The sequence below is a fragment of the Rhododendron vialii genome, chromosome 10a (assembly GCF_030253575.1).
Source record: "Rhododendron vialii isolate Sample 1 chromosome 10a, ASM3025357v1".
NCBI classification, from domain to species: domain Eukaryota; kingdom Viridiplantae; phylum Streptophyta; class Magnoliopsida; order Ericales; family Ericaceae; genus Rhododendron; species Rhododendron vialii.
In genome coordinates, this window is record NC_080566.1 from 7731195 (window position 1) to 7758003 (window position 26809).

The 26809-nt window shown below is 38.9% G+C and overlaps 1 protein-coding gene across 6 annotated transcripts in view; it reads left to right on the forward strand.

Moving 5' to 3' along the window:
* Positions 1-25968, forward strand: part of LOC131304620 (protein SWEETIE-like) — a 40293-nt gene extending 14325 nt beyond the window's left edge. For 3 of the 6 annotated variants that reach the window (XM_058331934.1, XM_058331937.1, XM_058331938.1), the window contains 33 exons: positions 707-817; positions 983-1150; positions 1283-1372; positions 1604-1697; positions 2215-2283; positions 2388-2510; positions 2601-2669; positions 2771-2875; positions 3353-3441; positions 3633-3789; positions 4231-4380; positions 4493-4542; positions 4819-4918; positions 4998-5054; positions 5741-5808; positions 9273-9366; positions 11602-11798; positions 12016-12160; positions 12254-12322; positions 13570-13626; positions 15863-15949; positions 16038-16166; positions 16421-16624; positions 16754-17212; positions 18371-18436; positions 18967-19064; positions 19173-19269; positions 19411-19546; positions 22895-23205; positions 23297-23431; positions 23519-23686; positions 23767-23892; positions 24784-25968. In XM_058331934.1, coding sequence (XP_058187917.1) covers positions 707-817; positions 983-1150; positions 1283-1372; positions 1604-1697; positions 2215-2283; positions 2388-2510; positions 2601-2669; positions 2771-2875; positions 3353-3441; positions 3633-3789; positions 4231-4380; positions 4493-4542; positions 4819-4918; positions 4998-5054; positions 5741-5808; positions 9273-9366; positions 11602-11798; positions 12016-12160; positions 12254-12322; positions 13570-13626; positions 15863-15949; positions 16038-16166; positions 16421-16624; positions 16754-17212; positions 18371-18436; positions 18967-19064; positions 19173-19269; positions 19411-19546; positions 22895-23205; positions 23297-23431; positions 23519-23686; positions 23767-23892; positions 24784-25596 — 4891 coding nt within the window. In that variant the 3' untranslated portion in view covers positions 25597-25968. The remainder of the gene's footprint in view (positions 1-706; positions 818-982; positions 1151-1282; positions 1373-1603; positions 1698-2214; positions 2284-2387; positions 2511-2600; positions 2670-2770; positions 2876-3352; positions 3442-3632; positions 3790-4230; positions 4381-4492; positions 4543-4818; positions 4919-4997; positions 5055-5740; positions 5809-9272; positions 9367-11601; positions 11799-12015; positions 12161-12253; positions 12323-13569; positions 13627-15862; positions 15950-16037; positions 16167-16420; positions 16625-16753; positions 17213-18370; positions 18437-18966; positions 19065-19172; positions 19270-19410; positions 19547-22894; positions 23206-23296; positions 23432-23518; positions 23687-23766; positions 23893-24783) is intronic. The other 3 variants (XM_058331936.1, XM_058331935.1, XM_058331939.1) reach the window with 3 other exon arrangements.
* Positions 25969-26809: the final 841 nt, after the last annotated feature.

Sequence of the window (26809 nt, forward strand, 5' to 3'; positions counted from 1 at the left end):
CTAGAACTGTCATTCTCGTGCGACAGAACCTCAAACTAGCTTGGTATGACTTCAGTTATTGGAAGTTAAATAATGTTTCCAGGTTTAACTGTTGAAGTTACCAGAATTGTTTGTAATGTAGAAAATTCATAGAGTCAGTGGTTGAGGTGAGATGGTTTGACTGTTTGCCTTTTGGTATTTAGCTTCCTCTCCAATTTAGCAAGTTTTTATATTGAAAGAAGTTGATCTATGTTCTATCTTACCTGGATTGTTGGACTAGCTAACGTTACCTGTTGAAGACGAACTTAGATGGAACTACTTATTGGTTAATTCTGCTGTTATAGAGCAAAGAGTTTCATGTATTTTTCTGTACTAACTTGATCCTAATTTTGTACTCAAATCTGTATTATTTGTTTGAAATACGCAGTATAAACGATACTGATAGCATGCTTTCCTAGATATATAGATTTAGGAAATTTATTTATGTAATTATTCATGATCAGTTATGCTTGTGACTTTTCCTGTAATGGCTGTCATATATTGTCTCTGCTAATCATGTCAATAAACTACTTGTACTCAAGGTTGGACTTAGTACAAGCCTCTCTCAAGATGTATGGTTTATGTTTTTGGAGGTTTTTCATTCTTTCCCAAGGGCTAGTGGCAGTCTTCTTGGAGCAATTTCAAAGTCACTGGAGTTTGATAATGAACTATATATCTCCTTTTGTAGCGTGTGGTCTGCTGCAATTGATGCTCTGACAGCATTTATAAGATGCTTTGTTTGTCCTAATGCTGGGAGCAAGGGGATTTTACTTCAACCAGTGCTACTATACCTTAATCGGTATTGTCACTTTTATTGAGATGCCCTCATTTTGAATATCATTTCTGCTGCTAGTCATACAGAGATTCTCTCTTATGTTACTCGCTGTCTTTTGGGTATTTTTTTTTAGCTCCAATGAAAGAGTTTGTTTTATGAGTATGACATTCTGTATCTCCTGAAAAGCAGAGCTTTATCCTATCTATCACTAGTTGTTACCAAAGAGCAAAGAAATATGAAGCCAGCTCTGGATATGTTCATCTTCAGAACACTGGTAGCTTATCTGTCGCTCTCTGATCCAATGGCATATAAGGTCGATCATCCCCAGATTATTCAGATATGTAGTGGTACATTTAGGTAACTTTTTTCTTTTAATTTCATTGTTACTTTGGTAGTATGCACCTTTAAATCATTCAAATAGTGAACAGAAGTATTTGTATTGTTTATAAATAACTAATTTGGTTGTCTTTTGCCATTGGGTTGGAAAAGCAGGGATGCTTCTGGATGTGAGGAAAGCTCGTGCTTGAGGATGTTGTTAGACAAGAGGGATGCATGGTTGGGTCCCTGGATTCCTGGAAGGTGTCTAGCGTTTTTAAGTTGCCCATTTTCTCTCTCCTTTAGCATTGACTATTTTGATGCCTTTTAACTTATATTAGTCCTCAATTTTCTTAAAATGGTTTGATTCTCTTAGTATTCTGTTCATAATAAAATCTTTGCTTTATTTCACCAAATAGTTTCATTGTTCTTTTAGGCTAGTTGCAACTCTCTGCAAATTTTTTACTATTGTTTAATCTTGCGTGAGTAATCTAGGGATTGGCTCGAAGACGAGCTTCGTGCATTTCAAGGTGGAAAAGATGGGGATTTACCTTGTGTATGGGAGGATGAGCTTCCTAGTTTTCCTCAGGTAGCAGTAGTGCTGATTTTAATCAATGAGAAGTTGTTAGTTGCCAACCTCCTCAATCAAATTGTTAATTGCACTGTGTTAGCTTTTGCTTTTTTATCTTTTTCCCTGTGAGCTTTATATGCATTTTCTGTTAGCCTCTTCTACAAGCTTCAAACCCTAGCCCTGCAGCAGGTGAATATGGGGTTTTGGTTTTTTGTTTGTTCCCTTTATTGTGTAAATGGTGCCAAAAGATGCTGTCCATCTGTTGGCCTTTTGAATTGATGGCAATCTGCGGAGACTATAATGGAAATAATACCAGTTTTCTGTCACGTTTGCTCAGCAGCAACAGAAATGAAATACATCAAAGGTGGCTTTATCTATGTAGGATGGTACAAACGGAAAAAATAGTTGGCGTGGGGAATAGATATTAGAAAGCATTGCTCTGAATGTTGATTTCTTGAGTTTCTCAACTCACTTCTTATAGACGTTATTTATTCCTCCTAACTCCATTGCTTGTGTATGGATTCCTAAAATGAAGCCAGAGACTGTAAGCAAGATGTCGGTGAACCAAAAGCTTCTTTGTTTTGGAACCATGTTTGCTTCGGAGGTAGGTGAATATTGTCGGCGGTTTTAGCTTGGGTAGCTTTGCGTTACTCATGAAGGGATGCAAGGATCTTATTTACTTATGAGGAATATTCTATTTTACCCCAGGATAGTGGTGGGATGTTGTCGCTTCTTGGCATGATTGAGCAATGTCTTAAAGCTGGAAAAAAACAATCTTGGCATGCCGCCAGTGTCACAAATATATGTGTGGGGCTTCTTGCTGGGTTAAAGGTGCTGATTGTTCTCTGCCATCTTCTTCAAGCATGCTGTAAAAAATTCTTCGCCATGGCTAACCTTTTGTCTATTATTAAACCTCCTCAGGCTTTGCTTGCTTTACGACCTCAACCGTTGGGATCTGATATATTGAATTCAGCACAGGCTATTTTTCTGGTTTTGAGCTCTTCTTGATCCATTCTTCCATCCCAATTACCCTAGAAGCTCTTCAGCATTCTGCCGTACATTATGTTGTAATACTTCTTTTACTTTGTCAGAGTATTCTGGCAGAGGGGGACATATGTGCATCACAACGCAGAGCAGCATCAGAAGGTCTTGGTCTGCTAGCTCGCCTTGGGAATGATATCTTTGCAGCCAGATTGGTCAGTTCCACTATTGATGGGGCATTTGCTTCTCCTACAAACGCAGAATATGCTTCTTTCTTTTCCTCTTATTAGTTAGAGGCTAATCAATCTTTTTTGTTTTTGGGTTTGTTAAACCTTGTACTCCCTCCGTCCCACTTTGTTCTGCCTGTTTTCTTTTTTGGACGTCCTAAAAAACTGTCTATATCTCACAATCTATAATATTTTATATATTCAATATGGATCTTGTTTGATAGATCTTAATTTATTTTATTAAACAAAGTTTTCGAAATCATAAAAAATATTATAGATTGTGATATATAGACAATTTTTTGGGATGTTCCAAAAAAGAAACAGGCGGAACAAAGTGGGACGGAGGGAGTATTAGATAATTCTTTTATTCAAGTCTGTATTTAGTTGGCTTAAGTCTCTCTCTCTCTCTCTCTCTCTCTCTGTGAACAAACTTGTTCTCATAGCTGAACTGGTTCTGATTAACAGACAAGAATGCTTCTGGGGGATTTAACCGGGGCAGCTGATTCATCCTATGCTGGATCAATTGCTTTTGCACTTGGTTGTATTCATCGCAGGTAAGTAGGATTTCTGCCCATTATGTACAAATATATATAAAAAAATACTATATATTTTCTCCTCTGCGCTGTTGATTTCGATCTTTGAATCTGCTTGTTTAATCCCATGCATTTGTTGTCATATGCGAGTAGTTTGTTGAAAAGTTTTGATGGTGACTTCAACTTGTCAATCTCAACTAAATTTCGTGCAGTGCAGGAGGAATGGCATTATCGAGTTTAGTTCCTGCAACTGTGAGCTCTCTCTCTTCGCTAGCTAAGAGTCCAGTAGCTGGTTTACAGGTCTGGTCTTTGCATGGTCTTCTTTTGACTATTGAAGCTGCTGGCCTGTCTTATGTATCACATGTTCAGGTATCCTTTTTCTTCTGCTATTGAGGTAGACTAACCTTTTGGAAAGCGGTTGTAGTTTCATTTCATCTACTTATTCATGTCCTTAACAACCAGAGACCCGAATCCCCTGTAGTCTTCACGTGTGAACCTTTGTGATCCTTGATACTTGTTGTGGGAAGCTGTTTAAAAATGATTTCAGTTGTGTGTACACAAATATAATTTTTTATGATAATGACATGGTAGTTTTTTCTGCTGCTCGGGGGGAAAAGCATCTGTGCTGTCTTGTATTTATTTTAGTTCGGGGGATTGTGATAGTGATTATAATTTACACTTCCCTGCACTGTAGGTTGAGATGTTCAGCTATTATGTGTTGCTTCTTAGTTGCTATTCTTTCTGAGTGGTCAACAGTCGGCCCTTGGCGTTGCTATTGTCAGTTTCTTAGTTGTTTTCCTTTATCTGTAGGCAACACTTGGCCTTGCTACGGATATACTTTTGTCAGAGGAGAATGGATGGGTTGACCTTCAGCAAGGAGTCGGCCGTCTCATAAATGCCATTGTTGCTGTTCTTGGTCCTGAACTTGCCCCTGGCAGCATTTTCTTTTCTCGTTGCAAGGTCTTTTTGTTTACTGTTTTACATAAATATTCAAGTTTTCTTTTTCTTTTTCTTTTTCTTGATTGATTTGGTATTTTGTTGAGTATCTGTTGAATAATACATTTTCTTCCAGGCTGTTGTTGCAGAGATAAGCTGCCGGCAGGAAACAGCAACACTCTTAGAGTATGTTTGCTATTGTTCTGATTGTTATTGTTGCTTTTGTTGGATTAGTAACATAGTACTGTACTCATTCATCTCCGTTCATGCTATTTTGTTTCTTTTCTTTCCTTTCTACTGAGCTAATAGTTCTCCATACCAGGAAGATAGGGTCTAATCCCAAAGGACATCTGTAGTCAAAATATTTGGTTTTTCCGTTGGCCTCCTTCTTGCTTGAGGAATTCTGTGGAAACATTTTTTGTCTTCGTGGAAATGGTTTGAGTCTTACCTGTCCTTTGGCAGGAATGTCAGGTTTACACAACAACTTGTTGTTTTTGCACCGCATGCTGTTACTGTACACTCCCATGTGCAAACTCTCCTCCCAACTCTATCTTCAAGACAGGTATAATTTTTCATTTTACAGAATGTTCCCTACTGTAATAGTTACTGGGATTTTAAAAAATGTGTTTCCTTCATGACAGCCGACCTTGAGGCATCTAGCTGTGTCCACTCTACGACATCTCATAGAAAAAGACCCGGTCAGTACTTAAGATCTAGCTTGTTTATTGTTTTTCATAATTATGCATCTAGCAGATACTGAACATCACATGAAGTCCTATGATTCTGATTTTCCACAGGCTAATTGCTAGATTCAGTTTTCTCTCGGTTTCATTTGTTTTCATGGTTTCATAGTGATTGGATTTGGATTTGATGCCAAAGAAATCTGCCTCCTTTTTATTATGTTTCATGATGTACAGTTTTTCTACCAACAAATAGAATGTGTGGATTTCATTGTCTTGCTCTGAACTGATCCAAATTGTAAGGTAAACACATTAATCAGTTCCAGTTATGAGGTTTTAATTGTGCAAGGATCCTGCTAAAACATCTCAACTTCAAGCATTCAATTTAGGTCTATATTTCACTATGTAATTATAAATGCTAACATGCATTAGCAAATTAAGTTACCAAAAAATGCACCTGCAAGTTGAAGTCCCATATCAGTAATCGGGAAACATCCGTCCAGCAATTAAACTTTCTTATTTTTCTTATAGAAAGTTGGTGCTTAATGTATCAGATGATGTTGGCAGGATCCACTTTCACTCTTCAGGAATTATTTTCTTAGTGATAGGAAACTTGATTCTGGAGTCCATGTTCTAAATAATTACCACTTTAGTTATTTATCCATCAGTTCTTCAGATCCAAGTGCTGATATTATTTTTCGCAGGCTTCCATTATTGATGAGCAAATAGAAGATACCTTGTTCCATATGCTTGACGAAGAAACCGACACCGAGTATGTTGGCAACACACTATTTTATGTACAGTATATAATAGATTTTCGTCTAATATGGTTTCCATTTTCCTCAATTTTCATGTTAATACCTATGGTCGCTTGTGCTGGCACTGGAATTGTTCCAATTAGAATGCTCTGTGTGTTTCTTTATTGCCGGAAACCTTCAGCTTAGTTGTTTATGCTTTTCAATAGTTATTGGTTAGCAAGACATATTCCGTTTCATCGCATGACTGGCATCTTTTTTTGTAAATACTGGACCTTCCTTACCATTGTTCTGGATCTTTTGATGCAAACTTGAGTCCATCTTCCATTGCTTTACAAAAGGGGGGTTGCAGTGATATTAAAGCAGTTGACACAAGTTGACCTTTCGTGACGTATTTATAATTGCACGACCACGGTGTTGGCTCTGATATTGAGCTAGTGGATTGGTAGTGATATCAGTTTTCACAAGGCATTTGTGGGGTTCCAGAAAATACGGCATTAGTTTGCAACTTTAAGATTGTCTGGCTCATTATGGAAGAGGGTTATTTGTCTTCTTTTTGGGATTCGGTATCCCCTCCTTTTACGTGAGTTCATGTATCTTTCATTTCTAGAGATTGGAGGGCGCTCTGTTTTACGTGATTGGAGTTTTTTCTTTTGTGTCTCCTGTTTTGGTGGACTTCTAACCCTCAATTTATCCTGTACTCTTTCTTGTCAATTAATCTCTTGTGTTGCTGAACAACGACAAATCCTGCAAATGTAGCGTTAGCTGTTGTGGATTATAAACTGGTAGATTCAGTAGGAGATTCAGTAGGATTGCTCATGCCAAGTTAGTGCTCTCTTTGTTTATATTGGGACAGATGGGGTTCAGGGAGAGGTGGAGGAAGTCTTTCATGTCTACATTGCGTTTTATCTTTAGGTTATTGTTATCTTCGTCTTTCTTTACTGGTTTAAAGGGTTTAAGACAGGCAGACCTTTGATTTTCTTTGCTAGTTTAAGCGGTTACTTTCCTCTTTTCCATCATTGTGTTTGAGGGCTTGAGTAGAATGATCTAAATGTTGTACTTCGGGGTAAGATTAGTGTGTTTCGTGGCGGTAGGGGGGTGGCCGTCTCCTTTTTCTTGCCTTAATTGTAATGTATTTGGGTCTAAAAAGGAACTGGAGGTGATTTTGGTAGTTTTTTTTAATGTTGAGGTATTGTCTTCCTTGGTCTTAAAGATCATTGAGAAATCCCACCTAGGTGTGAAGCGAAGTCCCACGTCACCTGGGTACCAAATTAATATGAAGCATCTAAGCTTGAGGGCACCCTCGCTTCAAGTGTTAGCTTTTGGGGTGAGTTCTACCCAAGACTGTGTAATAGTAGGTTGATGTACCAGTGACATTTTAAAAGATAAGGGCCATCTTGGTAGGTAGATATTTTAAATGACTGCCCTCAATCAACAACCTTACCAGTACAAAAGTTCTGTAAATATTTCTTGTTTGGTATGCTGGAAATTTGAGAGTCGGACTTATGCTCACACGATCTTTATTATGTGGGAGGAAGATTAGGGCAATTTTTACTTACACCCCTTGTACTTTCAGCGATTTTAACTTGCACGTTCAACTTTATTTTTGGATACTTACAACCCTTGTACTTCCAAGTATAGCATCTAGATTTTACGATTTAATTGGTTAGTTCTTATTAATCGACTTTGTGCTATAAATTGTGTTGATTAGTCTTGAGAATGAGAGGTAGACATAAGAGAGATTGAGAAACACCATGCTATCATCTTTATTGCTTTATTTCACTCCTCTTTGATCACCTATATCACGTTGCACAATGGCCACGGTTAATCAAAGTAAAACTTTGTTATTTAATGCTAGATAGGTAGTGCTGAACTTTCTGGGTGCAGATTTGTGGATTAAGTAGCTCTCTTATGAGTGTCTAAGCATTGATTCATAAAGTCAGTTGATAAAAAAAAAGGTTTCGTAAATTTCTATTAGATGAGTTTTTTCATCTGCTTGGTGGTGGAAAAAGCTGGACAAGTGTTTACCTTTGACGGCTATATATGGCGGTGGTTATCTTATTCACATTCTAGGTTAACAAGCTGGACAAGTGGCGTCGGTGTTCATGAATAAAGCATACATTCTAGGTTTGTTAGGGAATTGGCTATGGAGGACATTTATTTGCTGAAGAGAGTGGATTCGTAATTTTGGCTTCAATGCTAGAAGGTGGACCTCTAGGAAGTTAGGGAATCATATGAGTTGGTTTATGGTAAAAAATTAGGAAAGGGTTAAGTAAATTTTTAAAAAACTTGTGAGCTTGTGGGATGGAAGGCTGAAGAATCAAATTCTGGCTTGCCTTTTGTTTGGGGTTATTCTATTTTCTAGTCTTTTTGGGATTGTATTCTAGTGCTGTTGATAAAAAATTCTAGGTTAAATTAGTCAAGGATCTAGAATTTGTAATAGTTAAGAGCCTCCTCTTGTGCAGCAGTTTTTTGAGCACCTTAAGAATAAGCTGAATAGGTTGTTGAGAAAAGCTAATGGTAAGTGATTTTTGGTAAAGTATTTGCATTCACTTGTTGTGGGATGAGTCATGAGTGTGCAGAACGTTTCCTGCAAAAAGCATTTCAAAGACTTGGGTTCATCTGAGGTGCTTTTTTTTTATTTTCATTGTAATAGTTGGTGTTTCAGAGAATAGGGGTAAGATGCTTCTGATTAGTGCTGCATGTGTCTTAGAGGGGATGAGAGAGTTTTTGTCTTTTATTCATTGGTATGTTTGGGAGGGAATAATGCAGTTTTGGACTTTTTTCTGTCTATTTTTGGCGCTTATTGAGTAATACGTGAGTTGTGACAGAATGATTCTTTGTACCAGACGAGCAGCAATAGCTGTTTGAATTGGAGGATGAATGTCTGGGGAGTGGCCTCTGTGTTCTTGTTCTGTTGCAATTGAAAGGGGAATGTGCACTTTTGATGATGTGGAGATTGTTGTACATTGATGAAAATTGTTTTCAGCGCACACGTCATTTTTTGCCATAGGAATTTCTCATGAATCTTCTTTTGTTTGTGGACCTTATAGGAGATCTTAGTATAGACAGTTGGCTATTTTCCTTGTATGCTTATTATGTACCAAGCCACCCTTTTCGGTTTTTTTTGTTAAAAATTTTACTTGTCAAGTTTAAGAAGACTTTGCTGTTGAATTTTGATTTGTGTTAGTTTGCATACATCCTTTGATTTTGCTCTTGCATTTGTTGATTCATTTTTTGATCGCGCTCTTTTTCCAGTGTTACTTAAATTTTATTTGTAAGGTCTCTTCTTATCAGGGGGTAAAACTTGTCGTCTATTCCATATGGATGAGAGTTGGTGTCTGTATCATGTTCCAGGCTTCGTGTGTGAAGTGCAAAATGTTTTCTGTTTTTTTGACAAGTTGCTGCTGTTATACTTTTCGGATGAATTGGATTCTACACAGTACTTCTTTAACTTCTATATGTTATTTGCTTTGTTTAGGATTGGGAATTTGGTGCGTACCACACTAATGCGTTTGCTCTACGCATCGAGTCCTTTGTGTCCTTCTCATTGGCTGGCGATCTGTCGTGCCATGGTAGGCTCCGATCTCTGTGTTTGCTTTTTTGTTTTTAAAATGGTTATAAAGTTGCAATAAGCTAGTTGATGGAAGAAATATAGACTGATCCCTAATTCTATTTGTTCCATTTAGTTATTACATTTGAGAATTTTTTTGAAGTAATTAGAGTCGGTTCCCCTTCTATGTATTGGATATTTCCTGGTAGCAAGGTCCATCTCATCTCTAATTCATGTGGTTGTTTTATTTCTGGCCTTACTTCACCTATTAACGTTGCTTAACATACTGACAATCTTTTCCCGGTATATCCAGCAGCTGAATTGAATTTCTAGCCAAAAAGGTTCCAGAATGTGTTTCAAAGGTTTATATAATTCCTGTTATGGACATTGGTAGGTGAAATGTGTAGATGGTGAGCCTTATGGGGAATTAGTAGGCACAAAGATTGCTAGAAATAACTGGAGGTAGGAGGCAAGGCAGAGGCTATGTTAGCGGAGAGAGATTACCTACTGCCCCTAGCTTTGGGTAGTCTGACTAGGGTTTGTGCTTACCCCTACACCTAAACAATTGTTAAAACATCTTGATTCTTGGCATATTGTGTACCCCTACACCTAACTACTTTCTAGTTCTTTTTAGGAGGTTGTATCACCTGGTTCAAGGGCTTGTGTTGCAATTGTTGTCTTTTCTTGCATAGGTACCTCTTCTCGGCATATTTATGGGTTTAATGTGAGAGATTTGTATATCCTTTCCTTTTTCATTTGAAAGATGGAGACTTCTTGCGGGTTCAGACTTCAGAGTACCATTAGTTAATGGCCTTTGAGGTTAAAACTCGATAGGCTTGGGTCTCAATTGTCTAACTTTCTGTGTTTTGCAAGTGGGATCATGTTCGTGTTCTAAGAGGGTAGCTTTATGTTATTAGGTTGTTTCAAGGTCAGAAAAGTGTTTAGGATGTCTGTTTGGGGTGGATAAGAAAGCTTGAGGCTCTCACCCTTGGGCAAGGTGGGAGTTCTTCCTTCTTGAGTTGTGATAGTGTTGGTTCTTTTGCTGCCAATGCAATAAGAATTATGGTCTAGGGGCTGCAAAAAAGAGGTTGATGGTAAAAGAGGGAGTTAATGTGAAATATGTGTTCTAAAGTGGCTCTGTTGTCCCTCCTCACGTGTTCGTGGAAGGAATAAAATAGAATGAGGAGTAGCTCAATTAAAGAGTGAATGATCTTCTCCTTAGGTCTCTTTCTTTACAGGCACCTCTGTCATGTATTATGTTCGGCTTTCCCCTTATGAGACCTGTGGATCATTGCAGCCCAACTTGAGTGTAGGTGCTATGTACTGACTTGTTTTGGGCCCGTTTTCAGTGATCTATCCCAGTAGTAATAAATATAACGCATTGAGACTTATCATGGGACACTAGTGATTTGCCTTGTTTCGATTAGTAATCCGTGACTCGTATTGAGTGGGCCTGACTGTTGGTCCATAAAGTAGAATGGGTTGAGACCGTGAGCATATGAATGTATGCCATTATGGCCTTTAATAGAGGAGGCTAAATGAGATGATGCTATTGAATCCTAACAGTTTGGACAAGGCTTTTATAATTGAGTTGAGTTGGCTCATTAACTAGACAGAAAGGGGAAAGGGAAAACAGGATTTCCTCTGGCTCTTTGAAATTAATAAACATTGCTCTTTAAGATGAACTATCAGTTCTAAATTTCTTGAATTTCTATGAAATTCGTGCCGATGCAATCAAGGGATCCAATTAAATGCACACACAGAAACACACACGTGTGTGTGTTCTATACTGTATGGAGTATGTGTAAATAGGAGAACCAGACTTTGGGGGTGAGACACACCATGCATTTTTATGCTAAGTAAGATGACAGAGTATAGCAGCACCAATTCACTACTTTGCTGCACAGTCAGGATGCTTTTGGTAGTAATCCACTTGGTTGTAATGTTATATGTGGTTTTTTCTTGTGGAATTAGTCCATACGTGTCATATATGTGGTTTGCATACCTGGCAACGCACACACTTATAGTATGTTGTAAATCCAATATTTTTCATGGAAATAAATCTCAACATTTTTCTGCACAGTCAGGATGCTTTTGGTAGTAATCCAATTGGTTGTAATGTTATATGTGGTTTTTTCTTGTGGAATTAGTCCATACGTGTCATATATGTGGTTTGCATACCTGGCAACGCACACACTTATAGTTTGTTGTAAATCCAATATTTTTCATGGAAATAAATCTCAACATTTTTGCCCAGGTTCTTGCTACATCAACAGGAAGAGATTCTGGGACCAATAGCCAATTAGAAAATGATCCTAATGGTGATGCAAGATTCAATTCTGAGGATGGTGAGAACATGGTTTCGAGCTCTAAAGCCTCGTCGTTTCAAAGTCATGGATTTGGTTCAACAGGCGATAAGCATCTCAGATATAGAACCCGTGTTTTTGCTGCCGAGTATGTGAACCTGCTTTTGCTGGATCTTTGGATTGATTAATTTGAACAACTTAGTAGTTTAGAGCTTTTTTTTATCCTCTGGGAACCATTTCCTGTGACTTAGATATAATGGTGTTGCCTTGTGTTGGATGCGTGCACTTATTTGCACCTCAGACCACCTATAGCCTATATTACTGATCTACTTATCTAATTATCTTAATAAAGCATCTTCTTTTAGGTGTTTGAGTCATCTACCTGCAGCTGTTGGGAAGGATCCTGCTCATTTTGACCTCTCTTTGGCAAGAAGACAAACTGCTAGTGGACAGGCATCGGGTGATTGGCTAGTCCTCCATGTGCAAGAGCTTATATCGCTTGCTTATCAGGTATTAAAGGAGTTATCATCATAGTATTTGAATCTATTTCTAGGACTTGATATTTTTATGGAAGCTGACAATATCTTGACATCTTACTTGTAGATAAGCACAATCCAGTTTGAGAACATGCGGCCCATTGGCATGGGACTTCTAAGTACCATTATGGACAAGGTATCGGTCTGTGAAATGCTGATTTGGTTTTGTTGGGGGATTTCAACTATTACTAGAGTAGTTAATGATTTATGCGAGAATATTTTTATATTGTTCTTTTTTCTATTTTCTTTTATAGATATTTTGTTGACACTGTCGTTGGTTTCTTACTGGATACTCGTTTGCTGATTTTATCCTCTTTAACCGCAGCTTGAGCTGCCAAATCTGCATCCTGAATATTTAACCTTTTAAAATTGCATTATTGATTCTACAAGGCTCTGAGCCTACCTCATAGATCCTTCGTAGTTGTTGTCTAGAAGCCTTTCTATGCATTTCCATCCTGGGTCAATTGCAACCCCTTGGGCAGCTTTATATGGTTATACAAAATGGTATCGTGGATAAGTGTTGATATCATTGATAGAACACACTTTAGTCCCATTAGTGAATGAATTTATTTCAGCATCACTCCATCAAAACTTGAAAGTCTATTTTAGAATCACTCAGAATTCACAAAAGATGCTCGCAAGACAATAGGATCTCTACTTATCTTTAGGGACTGGAATTTCTTAACCAACTCCTTGTTGTCATAGGCACTAATTTTGCATGAGCAGTAGAAATTAGTGGGCATTTTTGGCGCTAGTTTACTGAAATGCGTTCCCTAGACCATCTGGGATTATGTTGTTAGTAATTGTATAACTTGAGCAAATTCCTTGTTCCTGCCCGGGATTTGCTTCCCCACAAGGGAAGCCCGAAAAAGGGTAACCTAATGAAGGTATGAACTTGAACAAACAATGAAGGAACAAAAACTCAGATAAAATGCAGTTAGCCACAAAAAGTCATCTTCACTACTAAAACTCAGATAACATTGTGTTGGTCTCGTCACAAGTAATAACCAATCAAGAAGCATAGGCACATGCAAGAATTTGTTTGTCTCTCTGAATTCCTTAAGTTGTCATTAGCAGTCCTTGTATAGCCTATTCTACTGAGCTGATAATAAGAAATAGCCTGACACGTTCTGAGTTTCAAAGTTTCTATGGACTGGGTAATGACAACTGAAGGACTAGAATACTCTTATTAAGGAGTGACACAATTAACCTATGCAACAATTTGCTATGGTCTTTTTTCCATTCTTTACAACTCTGTGGGCTTAATTGTTGAAATGTGTTGTCTTACTCTCCATTCACTGATACCATGCTGCCATTTCAAAAATCCAAACTTTATGTAGTGCTCTGATTGTTCAGTTTTATCTTGTGTTATATGGATTACAGTTTGAAATGATACCAGACCCTGACCTTCCAGGACACCTTCTACTTGAGCAGTACCAGGTATGCTGATTTGACTAGCACTAGTTGTTTTTGTTCAGCAGCAAATAAACTTCAACTTGAAAAACTTGTTGCAGAGGCAAGCCGATGTAGGGGCCTATGGGGGCACCACCCCACTCAAGTTTTTAAAATTAATATTGTAGCGCCCCTAAAAAAGTTACACTGAATTCCTTGTATTTGAATCTTTATTAGGTTACATCTATGAGTGACAAATTTCACAACCTCCTTTGCCTTTCCCGTGCTCTTCTTTTTATTACAAGGTGGAGTTAGATATCAAATCTACAGTCGCCTGTAAACATTGATGTAAGGAATTATAAATTCAAGGACTTTTTTTTTAAGTTCACCTAAAAAAATAGAATAAATAACTGAAAAATAATTAGTGCTTTTCACTGACCATTATGTACCTCACTAGCTTAGATTTCTAGATCCACCGTTGTATATATCACCTAAGAAAAATAAAAGGAAGAAAAGTAATTGTGGAAACTTTATATCCAACCCAAAAGCTTAAGCTATTAGGTCGAGAGGTTCCACCATTATATTAAGTGATCACCCATTCCCGTTTTGAGGTCCGTCACGTGTAGCCTCTTTTTGGGTCTATCATCGCGCAAGCTTTTTGTTCGGTCTATCATCGTGTAATGTGGGATTGTATTTTCTTAACAGTAACTATCATAGATAGCCCAACACCCCTTATACATCCCAAGAAAGTTCAGTCTCAAATACTGAAAAGCTTGAACAATGTAGAAGACTTGCATTAAGTGCTCTCTAGCTTAATGCAAACATACGCTCTCTAGCTTGCCTACTTATTTTATGTCACTTTTTGTCATTCCGGTCTTAGTTGTTAAGCGCTTGGAGAAGTTGCATAGAGATTTTCTTTGTGGAGGCGTAGGGGAAAAGTTCAAGTATCATCTAGTTGATTGAGATACAGTGTGTACCCCCATTAGAGGAGGGTTGGGAATGAGAAGGCTAAAGTTATTCAATCAAGCCTTGTTGGGGAAATGACTTTGGAGATTTGCATGCGAAAGAGAAAGATGGTGGAGGAAGGTGATTGTAGCAAAATATGGGTGTGGGAGGGGAGGGTGGTCTACTCGTAATGTAAGGTTACTATATGGGGTGGCGCTATGGAGGGGTATCATGAACGGGTGGGATGCCTTTGTAGATAACACTTATAAGGCGGTTGGTGACGGGAGAAGGGTGATGTTTTGGGATGATGTGTGGTGAGGGGATGTGAGCTTGCAGGTTGCTTTTCCCAACATTTACCTTCTTGCATGTGATAGAGATGCAACCATTGCAGATTATCTCTCTTCTGGACGAGGGGGTTATAGTTTGGGACATCCGCTTGAGAAGGCAAGTTCAAGATGGGGAGGAAGAGGATTTGATGGCTTTTTATGCTAGAGTGTATGGCACGCAAGGAATAGGAGAAGGGGAGGATGAGATGCGTTGGAAACTGTCTAAGTCAGGATGTTTTCAAGTGAAATCTTATTATCAAGCGTTAGGTGGACGTGGAAATGTTTCTTTCCCTTGGCAAGCGATTTGGAAGACAGTGGCGCCGTTGAGGGTGAGTTTTTTTGTTTGGTGCACGGCTCAAGGCTAGATCCTCACTATCGATAATTTGATTCGGAGGTGGAGAATCATTGTCAATAGGTGTTGCATGTGTAAAAGGGATGCGGAGATTGTGGATTACCTTCTCATTCATTGCCCGGTAGCTTGGGAGCTTTGGTCCGTGGTGTTTTCTTGGTTTGGTTTAAAATGGGCCATGTCAAGAAATGTTATGAAACTATTAATTACTTGGAACGGGGCTAGAGTGGGCAAGAGAATGAAGCGTGTGTGGGCCATGATCCCTCTTTGCTTGATGTGGACTATATGGCGCGAAAGAAATTCGAGGTGCTTTGAAGGGGTTGAAAAGCCTTTATTTAGAATCAAAAGTTTTGTGGTTATTAGTTTGTATAGTTGGGATAAGGGAGAATGTAATCCCTCTATTGATCAATTGTTAGATTGGTTTTTCTTGTCAAATAGGGGTGGTGTATAGGGCCTTTTTGTGTTGGTGGCCTTTTTTGTATACGGGCGGCATTCCCTTAATGCCATGTTTCTAGTATAATTACTTATCAAAAAAAATAAAAAAAATTCCTCTGCACTTTTATGAACTCTTTTAAGGATTTAGATTTCTCATTGCTTTAACATATCTTTTCGTAACTTCGTTCCTTTATTAGATTTGCTAAAATATGTTTTGTATGATTTTTAGGCCCAACTAGTATCTGCAGTCCGGACTGCATTAGACTCATCATCTGGCCCTATTCTGTTAGAGACAGGCTTACAGCTGGCTACAAAGGTTAAGAACTATAGCGTAAATGTGTCTTACTATTATTTCCATTTAAAGGATGCATGTTAATGCTAATGGTGTCTTGTTAAAATTTCAGATACTAACAAATGGTATAATAAGTGGAGATCAAGTTGCAGTTAAGAGAATATTTTCGTTGATTTCACGTCCACTAAAAAACTTTGAGGACCTTTACTATCCATCATTTGCAGAATGGGTATCGTGCAAGGTATATGTTTCCACTTCCCCGAATTATAAAAGCATGTTTTGATTTAAGATGGCCCATCTGTCTGTCTTCTGCGTCTTTTGTCCTATCCATCATTTGCAGAATGGGTATCGTGCAAAGTATATGTTTCCACTTCCCCGAATTATAAAAGCATGTTTTGATTTAAGATGGCCCATCTGTCTGTCTTCTGCGTCTTTTGTCCTATGCAAATTGAGTTTAATTTGTTTTAACATGTGCTACTCTTTTCCCCTCCCTAGATCAAAGTAAGGCTTCTAACTGCCCATGCCTCTCTCAAATGTTATACCTATGCCTTCTTGAGGAAACAACATGCTGGTGTTCCAGACGAGTATCTAGCTCAACTACCTTTATTTTCTGAAAGTTCGAGCGTTTTAGGGAAGTACTGGATCTCAACTTTGAAGGACTACAGTTATGTCCGCTTCAGATTGCATCTCAAACAAAATGTAAGCTCAATGCTCATGCAAGATTGTCTCTTTTGCTTCCTTCTTCCATCTTAAACGTAACCATACCACCTAGCGATGTTATGGTAGTTTGTGTGTAAACTTCCTGTGTTTGATGTGCCCTGCTTGCAGTGGAAACCATTCCTTGACGGCATTCAGTCACCCCTGGTTTCAGCGAAGTTGCAGCCATGTTTAGAAGCAGCCTGGCCAGTAATCTTTCAAGCAGTTGCACTGGATGCGGTTCCTTTGCATTTTGAATTGAATCTATCTTCCCAAACAACTGAGAATACATCAGAGAATGCCTTCATCTCTGGATACAGCATGGTTCAACTGAAACCAGAGGAATTTCGATTTCTCTGGGGTTTTGCTCTGCTTGTTCTATTTGAGGGGCAAAATCCAGTCCTCCATAAGCCTTTGGTACCACTTGATTCTGCTAAAGCCAAATTAGGTGGTGATGGTCAAGTTGAAGATACAAATCCTCTAACATTGAAGTCATATGAGATTGTGCTACCAGTGTTCCAGTTTCTCTCCATGGAAAGGTTTTTCAGCATGGGATTTCTTACTATGGATATCTGTAGAGAATTGCTGCAGGTGGGTGGTCTAGAACTATTATTTCACCTGCTTAATGTATATGAACTTATTTTTTCAGTTAATCTCTCATGTCTATCTCATCTGTTAACTCATCTAATGTCAATGTTCATGTTTCTTTCATTCAACTTGTTCACTGTGCAAGACCACCAGCTTGTCAGAATGTCACTACTGTTTGTTTGCTTTCTCAAGTTTAACATCAAGTGCAGAGGTGTCATCAAATATCACGTTTCTAAGAAATTTATTGAAAGGATTTTCCTATGTGCTAGATAGTTATTCTACTTCAATTTAGCACCATGGCCTTATGGGCTTAATGTGTACAATATGCACTCAGTAATTTGGCTCAAGTCAAATGCAAAGTACCTTGCAAGGGACAGAATAAGCTGTCCCAGCTACACAAATCAGCAACGGGGCATTAAGATAAGTCTTGACCATAAACCATGCAAGACTCCTGAACTGCTGCTTTGTTCACCTATTCTCTTCCTTGTCTTACCACCCTTTGCTTTTGTTGAAATCATGAATCATCTAGATTAGTTATCGAGCCTCAGGAGTGTGATTCTGACATTTACTTTTACAGCTCACTACCCCTGAGCGCTCCACCTTTTTCCAAACCCCTTCCAAAAGGAGAGAAGGAAACAACAATAGAAAAGGAAAAAGGTGGAAGAAAGGTCGGGATCCCATGTTTTTTATTCTCACCATGCACTTTTGCTTTTTAACAGTGGTCGAATGCACTGACCATGACTGTTCTAGGATACCGTTGGAGTTTTTCCCACATTGGCCAATTGTGACCTTCAAAACTAGTATTTGTGCTGGCAGCCTCTCACTCATTGCCAATTAGTTTCGGAGGCTTCTGGACAAGACTCTCTTGATTGATATTATTGTGCCTTAAGTGTGCCTTGTTTCATTATGATACCTATGTTATACATCATTCATTTACCTCTCCGTGTGCGGGTCCAGGGTTGCACGTGCGGGGTAGTGTAAGAGTTTGTCCCACATTGGTGAATCGTAACCTCCAAAACTATATATGAGCCTGGCGGCTTTTCTACTCATCCCCAATTGGTTGAGTTGGGATTTTTAACGGATACCTTTATCAAAATGCTCTATTCTTTTCCCACACTTATTGCACTTTTTGAAGCATTTTTTCTTAATCTATGGATGCAGGTTTTATCATATTCCATATGCTTGGAGGATGCGTGGGACAGTCTTGCAATTTCAGTTCTTTCACAGGCAAATTTTGCAAATAACTTCGTTTGACTTGCATTTTATATTTAATACTGAATCAGCATCTGCAATACTGATATTTAGGTTGGTATCTGTTTAGAATGATTTATTTTAGATCCTTTAGGTAGCATATCTTCTTTCTTTCTTAATGTTTTTGGCAATAAATTCTCATTTACCAGGAAGAAGTATCTGTCGCTAGAAGGTCCTGGTTCAGTTCTTCTTAACCCATTATCTCTATCATTGTGCTTTTTTTCTATTCTGGTCTGGAGTTTCATGGGTCTTTTTCAAGTCAGTATGTTTATCTCTCGCATATGAGACGAGATTCATGCGAAGAGGGTGTTAGCTTGATTAAATGGTTGGAGTCATTTCCAGTAGCTTTTGGGATAATTGGACGGCTTTTTTTCATTTATGAAGTTTTTTACTTTGTTGGTTGATATTGTTCAGAATATAACATTATGTGGATATTTCTACGTCAATTCAATGCTTAGCATGTCAAAACCTTAGGATTATTTATTGAATCTTCTTTTGTTTACCAGATTGTGCAGCACTGCCCCAAAGATTTCCTCGAAACTGAAAATTTTGCATCTTTGGTCGTGGAAGTTTGTTTGGCTTACCTTTTTAAAGTATTTCAGAGGTACCATTTTGTAAACGTTGGTTGTTTCTGTTGCTTAACAAGAATTTACAAGTTCTTGGCCCAAAGCTTTTCATGGAATCTGAAAGATCGTCCCTGTGTTGTTCTCAGTGGTGGTGCGACTTGTTCAGATAATTCAAACTGGGAGAATATGATTTCTGTATCACTTGCCACTGCAAAGACACTCATTAGACGTCTTGGACCTGAGGTAAGTTAAAGCACTTCACTCTTAGAATTCTTATTCCTCTTTGACCCAGTCTCTTGTCACCCAAGATGGATATTCTTACTCCTAAAGTTTTGAAGGTGGAGATTCTTTTTGATGTGTTAATTTGATGTTGGTGGTATGCAGAGGCAATTCAAATCCATGTTGGCATTTCTGTTAATTGGTTACAAATGCGTTACAGAAGCTTCAACAGACTTGTGTTTTTCAAAAGCTAATGACTTTGTCCAGTGCACACGAGTTTCATTGAAGACGCATGTTGATGGTAAGCTCTTGGGATTAATAACCTAATTTTGCCCTGATAAATGCTTTTTATTTAGAAGCAACATCGATACTTCACCTTCTCTCTCAGTATCTATTCAACGAACCTTTGACAAATTTCAATATGTAAGATGTAATGAATGGAATGTAATGGAACCGATCCTCAATCCTTGAATATGTTTTCTACAGCTGTTTTTAGGGTAAAATATTTTACTGCTGCATGCGTTTTATTTGTGCAGGATTTGAAATTATGATATCATCTCCTCTGGGTGATTTACTTTCATATTCCTACACTATATTACATGGACTTCTTCAAAAGTATAAACATACTCTTGTCGAATGCTCGACCCTTTTGATAAGAGTACGGATATGTTTCCGGTGTTTTAACTTGAACATTCACCTAGGAAGCATATTTAGTTCTTTGATTTTGTCTTAGGACTGCGCATAAAGAAAAAAAGTTCCCATATTATGCCCGACATCTTTTATGACACCTTGTCAACGCCATTTAGCTTTGAAGACAAGAGTAGTACCAAGTGCTATAAATATTTGTGTGTAACATCTATGGAAATTTGATGAATCCTACTGTGGGAGGCGAAAATCACATCGGTCAATGATTGACTAACCGCAGTCTAGTGGTCAAAAGGTCAAATTAAGAAAATGTTGAAAGTTAACAGAACTGAAGAATACCCATACAACACGCGATCCACAAACACAGAGTTAAGGGATATATTAGTAATGAACGTTAATAATCATAATGGACATTAGGTTAGATCTCACAGCCGACCAATATGCATTACTCAGCAGCATCTCAAGGGAAAAGTTCATAAATTAGAAGAGTACTAGAATATATAAGTCATATCGATTGCAGACAGATCCTTCATCGGTAAGTCTTGCCTTCATGAAACCGCCAAAATGCTACTAGCAAGGAGCTACTGACAGATGGCTAGTCAGATTCCTCCTGACCGTTTGGATGCACTTTGAAGGTGATCGTTAGAAGCTTCCAGAGCATGGCGACGATGGACCAAGATTGGAAGAAGGGGTCGACGACCAATGCACGGTCAACAACGGCTGTAGTGCCAAATGCCCGAACATCGAAAGATTGCTCCCCTCTAGCCTGAGGCAGACCGAAGCAAGACGAAATGCCATACCTCGATCGGCTGTAAAAAGGGCTCATGCGCCCATTAAGAAGGTTCAGAGGAAGGACCAAGACCTATTCCGCGTGACCCCACTTGATGGACTCGGCCAACCCTTTGACCCCACTTAATGGACTTAGTCCCATTGTTTCCCGAAATCCCCCATGCCAAAAAACAACTCTCCACAGAGTATAGGGGTTATCAAACTCTCAAATACAAGGCCCATCTCCATGACGCCACGAGCGGGCGTGGTTGGGCCACTAATAAAAAGGTTACCCTAATCCATATCTGGAAATGCCAAATCTGGGAAGGGTATGAATGATAAATGCATGGTCTTACTCGCATCAAAGCACTTGAGGCCCTATAGTAGGTCACCAAGGGCTAGGCACAAATATCAAAGGACAAGACCACACGACAGCTAGGCTTGACCACTTGACGAGAAGGAAGAATAGAAGTCATAAAGGGGCATGTGACAGTGTATTTTGGAAGGGACAGCGCTCATGTGCGTTCATCAAGGGAAAGCTAGGCTCATGAACAAAGCTGGTGGGGAAGCAAACGACTAATAAATAGGAGGAGAAACTTCAGAAATAAGTGAAAAAAACTACCGATACGGACTCGTTAAAGTTTCATACGTCGAAGAAGTGGCTAAGCAATGTCATCGTGAGCAAAAGCAAGGTCCAAGTGCAGTTGGGTCATCCAATGCCCTATCGAGGCATTGGGCTTGTTCATTTTCATTAAAACTATGGAATACAAGTTCATTCATCAATAGGATTTCGGTCAACTGGAAGATAAATCGGTAGGCTCCGACAACATCGATGGGTGCTGTATAATTTCTCCTGCCCTATCTTTGTCGATGCTGTCAGAGCCTACTGATTTATCTGCCAGTTGACCAAAATGCAGTTGATGAATGAACTTGGATTCCATGCTTTAATGAAAATGTTCAAGCTCAATCTATGATGCACGGACATGGACATGGACATGGGGACACAAGAATTTTAAAAAAAATGGGGACACGGACACGGCGGGGGACACGCTTTGTGTATATTTATTTATTTATATATTTTTTCAATTTTTTTCCAAGTTTAAATGGCAAAATGTGTTCAAAACGAAAAATCCATTGTTCCAATACCATTCAAACAAGACATCCATAAGTTTAATATGACAGTTTGACCCCTGAAAATTTAAAAAAATTACCATTTGGCCCCCATTTTTAAAAAAATTACAGTTTGACCTCCAATTTTTTTAAAATTACACTTTGACCCCCGTCGTGTTCCCATCGGTTTCCCCGCCGTGTCCCCCTCAAAAAATTTAAATTAAATTATGGGATACGCCATGTGTCCCATACGTGTCCCGCGTCTTAACACTCCAATACGTCGACCTCTAGAGTTATCGGTGCTTCATAGGAGCCCAATGCTTGGATAGGGCATTGGATGGCCCGATTGTGCTTGGACCTTTCTTTTGCTCACGATGACATTGCTCAGCCACTTCTTCGACGGATGCTATATGATAGGAAAACACAAGTACCCCGTCTTCATCTTGCTTACCATACTTTCTCGGGCATGGATGTGTACTTTCAGATTGTCCTCTTTCATTGGCATACTTTGATGTCAATGAGCTAGCCCTATGCTTGGATGCAAGATGGATCAATCGACTTCCCATAGTTTACGCTTATTGTGCTGATTAATGGCTTAGCCGCTCCTAAGATAGCTTTTGTATGATAGAAAATGAGCACCCCGGCTTCATTTCGGTTATGGTACCTTTACGGCGTTTCTTGTTTTGTTTGTCAGTGACAAATTAAATCTCATCGTAAGAGCTAGGAGAAGTGTAAAGAACAAAGCGGGACAAGAACTCCACCGAAACAAACACCGGTTTCCAGCTCTTCTAAATCGAGAAGAAATGAATTCTCTTCAAGAGGGAGGTGGTCCTGAAACCCAACATGAAAATTTAAATAACATATATTTTTCCAACAGCTCCCAAAGTGGTTAGACTTACAGCATACTTGAAAACTCTCACACTCCTCTTCAACCTTATAACTCACAAACCCACAAAAAGTGTTGTCGCTGCTAGGTATTTCCCTATGTTGGATCACAAATAAAATATTGCATGGAATGAAATATTGCTGAAGAACTATATAATTGGCAATAGTTTGTTTCCAGTGGTTTGATGTCATTTTCAAGCGTAAAATTTTACTAGGTATCTAATTTGATGGCTTATTGCAGATGAATCTAAATTAGATGCTGATGTCATTTGCTACCTGACAACGATATTTGGAGCTTGTTTGGACGTGATTTCTAGTTTAACACAAGGTTGTATAGATAGTATTCATGAAGTGGAAAGGAAAAGATCTGGCTCAGGGAAGCTTCTACAAATGAAACTTGCTTTTGCCGTCGAACAAATGTACTCATTGGCTAAGCTGGCTTACGAAGTTGAATGTCTGGGAAATAACCAAGAGAATGGCCCCATCTTATTTACTGTCATCCAACACTGCACTAGATGTATCCACGTGGTTCTTATTGATACCAACACGCAGGTAAGAAATTTGTATGCATGCAGTATCTGGACCATTTTATATACCATTCGTCAGGTACAGATGGCAGCTGGTGGGGATTTCTTGTGTGCAGGTTCTATCAATTGGGTTACAAGTGCTGAAAAGCATGGTACAGAGAGGCACCAGTTCCGAAAGCTACAACTTTGTATTGTTCTTTAGTGGGGAGCTTCTTAGAGACTTTTTCGGCATATTTGACAAAATGTTAAAGGTATCCTTTCTTTCAGATAATTTCTCACTTGGTTTTAAAATTCAATGTTCGTCACTTTTAAGGAGCCTTCGATGCTGTTCATGACAGAAACCCATAAACAGAGAAGCAGTGGCTATTGCCACTGAGTGTTTGAGAATCTTGGCTATTCTGCAAACATTGTCAAAAGGGAGTGAAAGCCAGAAGGGTCTGATGAATCTGCTTTTGGAAGCTATTGTCATGGTTTTTTCATCATCAGATGATGGTCTCTCTCTGGTAGTACGAACCTTCAAATTTCACCTCACTTTTGTAATTTTGTTTGTTGTCAGCATCATGCTGATTATTTGTATCAATGACAGGAACTCAGAGATTTAAGAAGCATGGCTGGAAAGCTTGTCTCTCAACTTGCTCAAATTCCTTCCTCCGCAGTTTATTTGAAGGATGTCTTGTTAGATATGCCAGCAGCAAACAGGCAGCAACTTCAGGTGCTTTTCTTTCAAACTCATTATGGGGGGCAAAAGTAAAAGAATTAAAGCTGCAGTCTCATTTTATCTTCGAGAAACACCTTTTTCCTGTGGGATCATCTTTAGTGTTATGATTTTTTAGGAGAATAGTAATGATGTCTTGACAGGAATTTGAAATAAGATTACATTCTTGCTTCCTATGTTTTTGAAAATTTACCCATTTATGCGGGTGCATGTTTCAATGAGTTGAGTTTTTAGCATTGTTGACATCACCACCTTCCTGCAGCAGAAACATTTGTTTACCATTCCTTGTTGACCACGTATAAGGATTATTTAGATCTTTTACTTCTTTAACATGTACCCTCCGCATCTCTTCTTGGATATCATATCATCATTCTTTTTGCACGTTGTCAGAAAACTCCAGAAATTAAGCTATGTAGTAGTCTGTGGGAGTTGAGTTTCTGCAATATTCTCTTGGGTTACCGTGTTTTCTTCCATGAAAATTGTCTTGCTATTTGACTACTTCTGGTTGGGATGAACCAAAAAAACATGCTGTATGTTGGCTATGGCTTGGTCTAAAATCTAAACCAAAATTTGATAATCGGTTCTGCTCTTTTTGTAATAAAAATAGTCTTCTATGAGTGTTCCCTTATCCCTCCTTACCCCCAACCATTGATCAGGCACAGCTATGTAGCTTCTGGCTTTTGAGTTTCAAGGAGCGAAATCTGAATTACATTTTAGTAGTGGTTATAAACATATTTTGTTCATATATCAGAAGTTTTTTTTTTTTTTTTTTTCCACTTTTGTCCTTTGCTTTTAGAGCTACATGGAGAATTTTAAGAAGCAGAGAGTTGGCATTTAGCTTGTTCTCATACTAGTTGTTCATATGAAGTTATGAATTTGCACTTCCAGGGTATCATTCGTGCTTCAGTAACTCAAGAACACGACACACCACAAACGAAATCCATTATGCCATCTTTGGAGATAAAGTTACCAGCACTTACAGAGGAAGCTAGACAAAAGGGTCCCACCTCATCAATCCCAACAGAACACGCGGCTCATAGAAGTGAAGAAGAGGAGGAAGAAGAAGATGAGGATGATGATTGGGATGCTTTCCAGTCTTTCCCTGCCTCTACAAGTGAAGTCATGTCAATTTCGAAAGTTGAAAGTGCCTCAGAAGAACCTGACTTTGTTGAGAAGGCTTTGGTTTCTGATTTAGATTCTGTAAACGACAACTTCCAAGGGCATATGGGTCCTATGCCTCCAAACAAAATAGCAGAATCCATTGATGAAGATCAAACAGCTGTTGATGCGGAAATGATAACTGATTCACTAAGTGGAAGACATCCACTGGAAGAACATGTTGATTGTCCAGAAGTATCTAATGACCACCATGAGGAGAAAACTGAAGCAGCAGGAAACTGTGAAAACGACCCGGTCTCTGATATTAAACCTGTTGCCTATCCCGACGAATATACTGAAGAATTAGGCGATCACCACCAGGAGAGAGATGGAACCGTTGCCGCTGACAAAGGAAGTGATCCAGCCTCATCTGATCTTGTGTCGATAGAAGATACAAAAGGATCTGTCCAAACCTATATTCCAGACGATGAAAGTACACTTCCTGAAATTTCAGGTTCTGATGTTTCCAAACACCCCGGGGAAACAGATGATAGGATACATAGGAAGCAAAATGCGGAAAATGATGCAGACATTACCAAGTGAAATAAAAGGCAACAACAAGAGTACTGAAGAAGGTTCAGAAGATGAGACTGAAAAAACGGAAGTGGTTAGCGACACTGCCAAAAGGTGAGTTATTTGTTACTTTGAATACAATTTTTGTTCCAAATTTGGGGCAGTCTATAATCCAGTGTCCATGGCATGAGTGGTAGAATTTCAGATTCCTATTATACGTGAATATGGCCTATGGGCGTGAGTCGAGTAGATTTTGACTTATACATAAAGAGCATACAACTATGAGCTCGCCTTTGCATTTTCCAGACATTCTAGATAATCTACAGATGTGTATGTATCGCATTGCTGGAGAGTACAATTATTTGTTGGTTCTGGGGTCCTGATTTACTGAAATCTTGGTTATTCTGGTTTTGTGTGTGTGTGTGTGTGTGTGTGTGGTAAGTTAAATTTTGTTGAAACAAAATAGAGGACATGATCACTGCCCCTGTAAAACAGCAAAACAAAGCACCCTAACCAGCTAACACCACTAGAAAGAATCAAACACCAGAGACGAACCAGATCCAGAAGCAAACTACTAGGCCTGTTTTCACTACTAACACTGCAGGCACGGGGAACCCTAAGCTCCAACCGAAGCCAGGAAAAAACAACATAACCAATAGCAGCCTTTTTCTAAGGTCTGCAAACAACCTAGGATTCAGGGTGCAGCAAAAAGTTTGCTGTGAAATATTCCAAACCAGACGCTAGTGCTGATAGATGGAAGATCTCTTGAAATTCCTCCAAGAACTGATGTAGTATCTTGCATCAACGATGATTTTCTGCACCGCTTCCACCCCTTCTTATTCTGAAATATCCTAGCATTTCGTTCCCTCCACAAATGATACAGAATGGCTGCAGGTGAGAGTTTGTAGATGGTATGCAGCAGGCCCTCACCCCCCATGTTGTTGACCAATCCTTTCCAGCTCCTGCAACAGACTTCCAGGGACCTCATCGATATTGTTCCGTTGTAACAACTGAACCCACGCTCGAGAAGAGTATAGACAAGCAAAGAACAAATAATCATGGCTTCCCTCCATTTCACCATCACATAGCACACAATTGTCATCAGCAAATTACTCCGAGGAATGCGTTCTATCCTTTGTAGAAAGCCTCCCCCAAATAACCATCCATTGGAGTATATAGCCCACCTTGGCACATAATGCTTGAACCAAACTAGTTTGTGCAAAATAACTTCTGGTAAATGAGG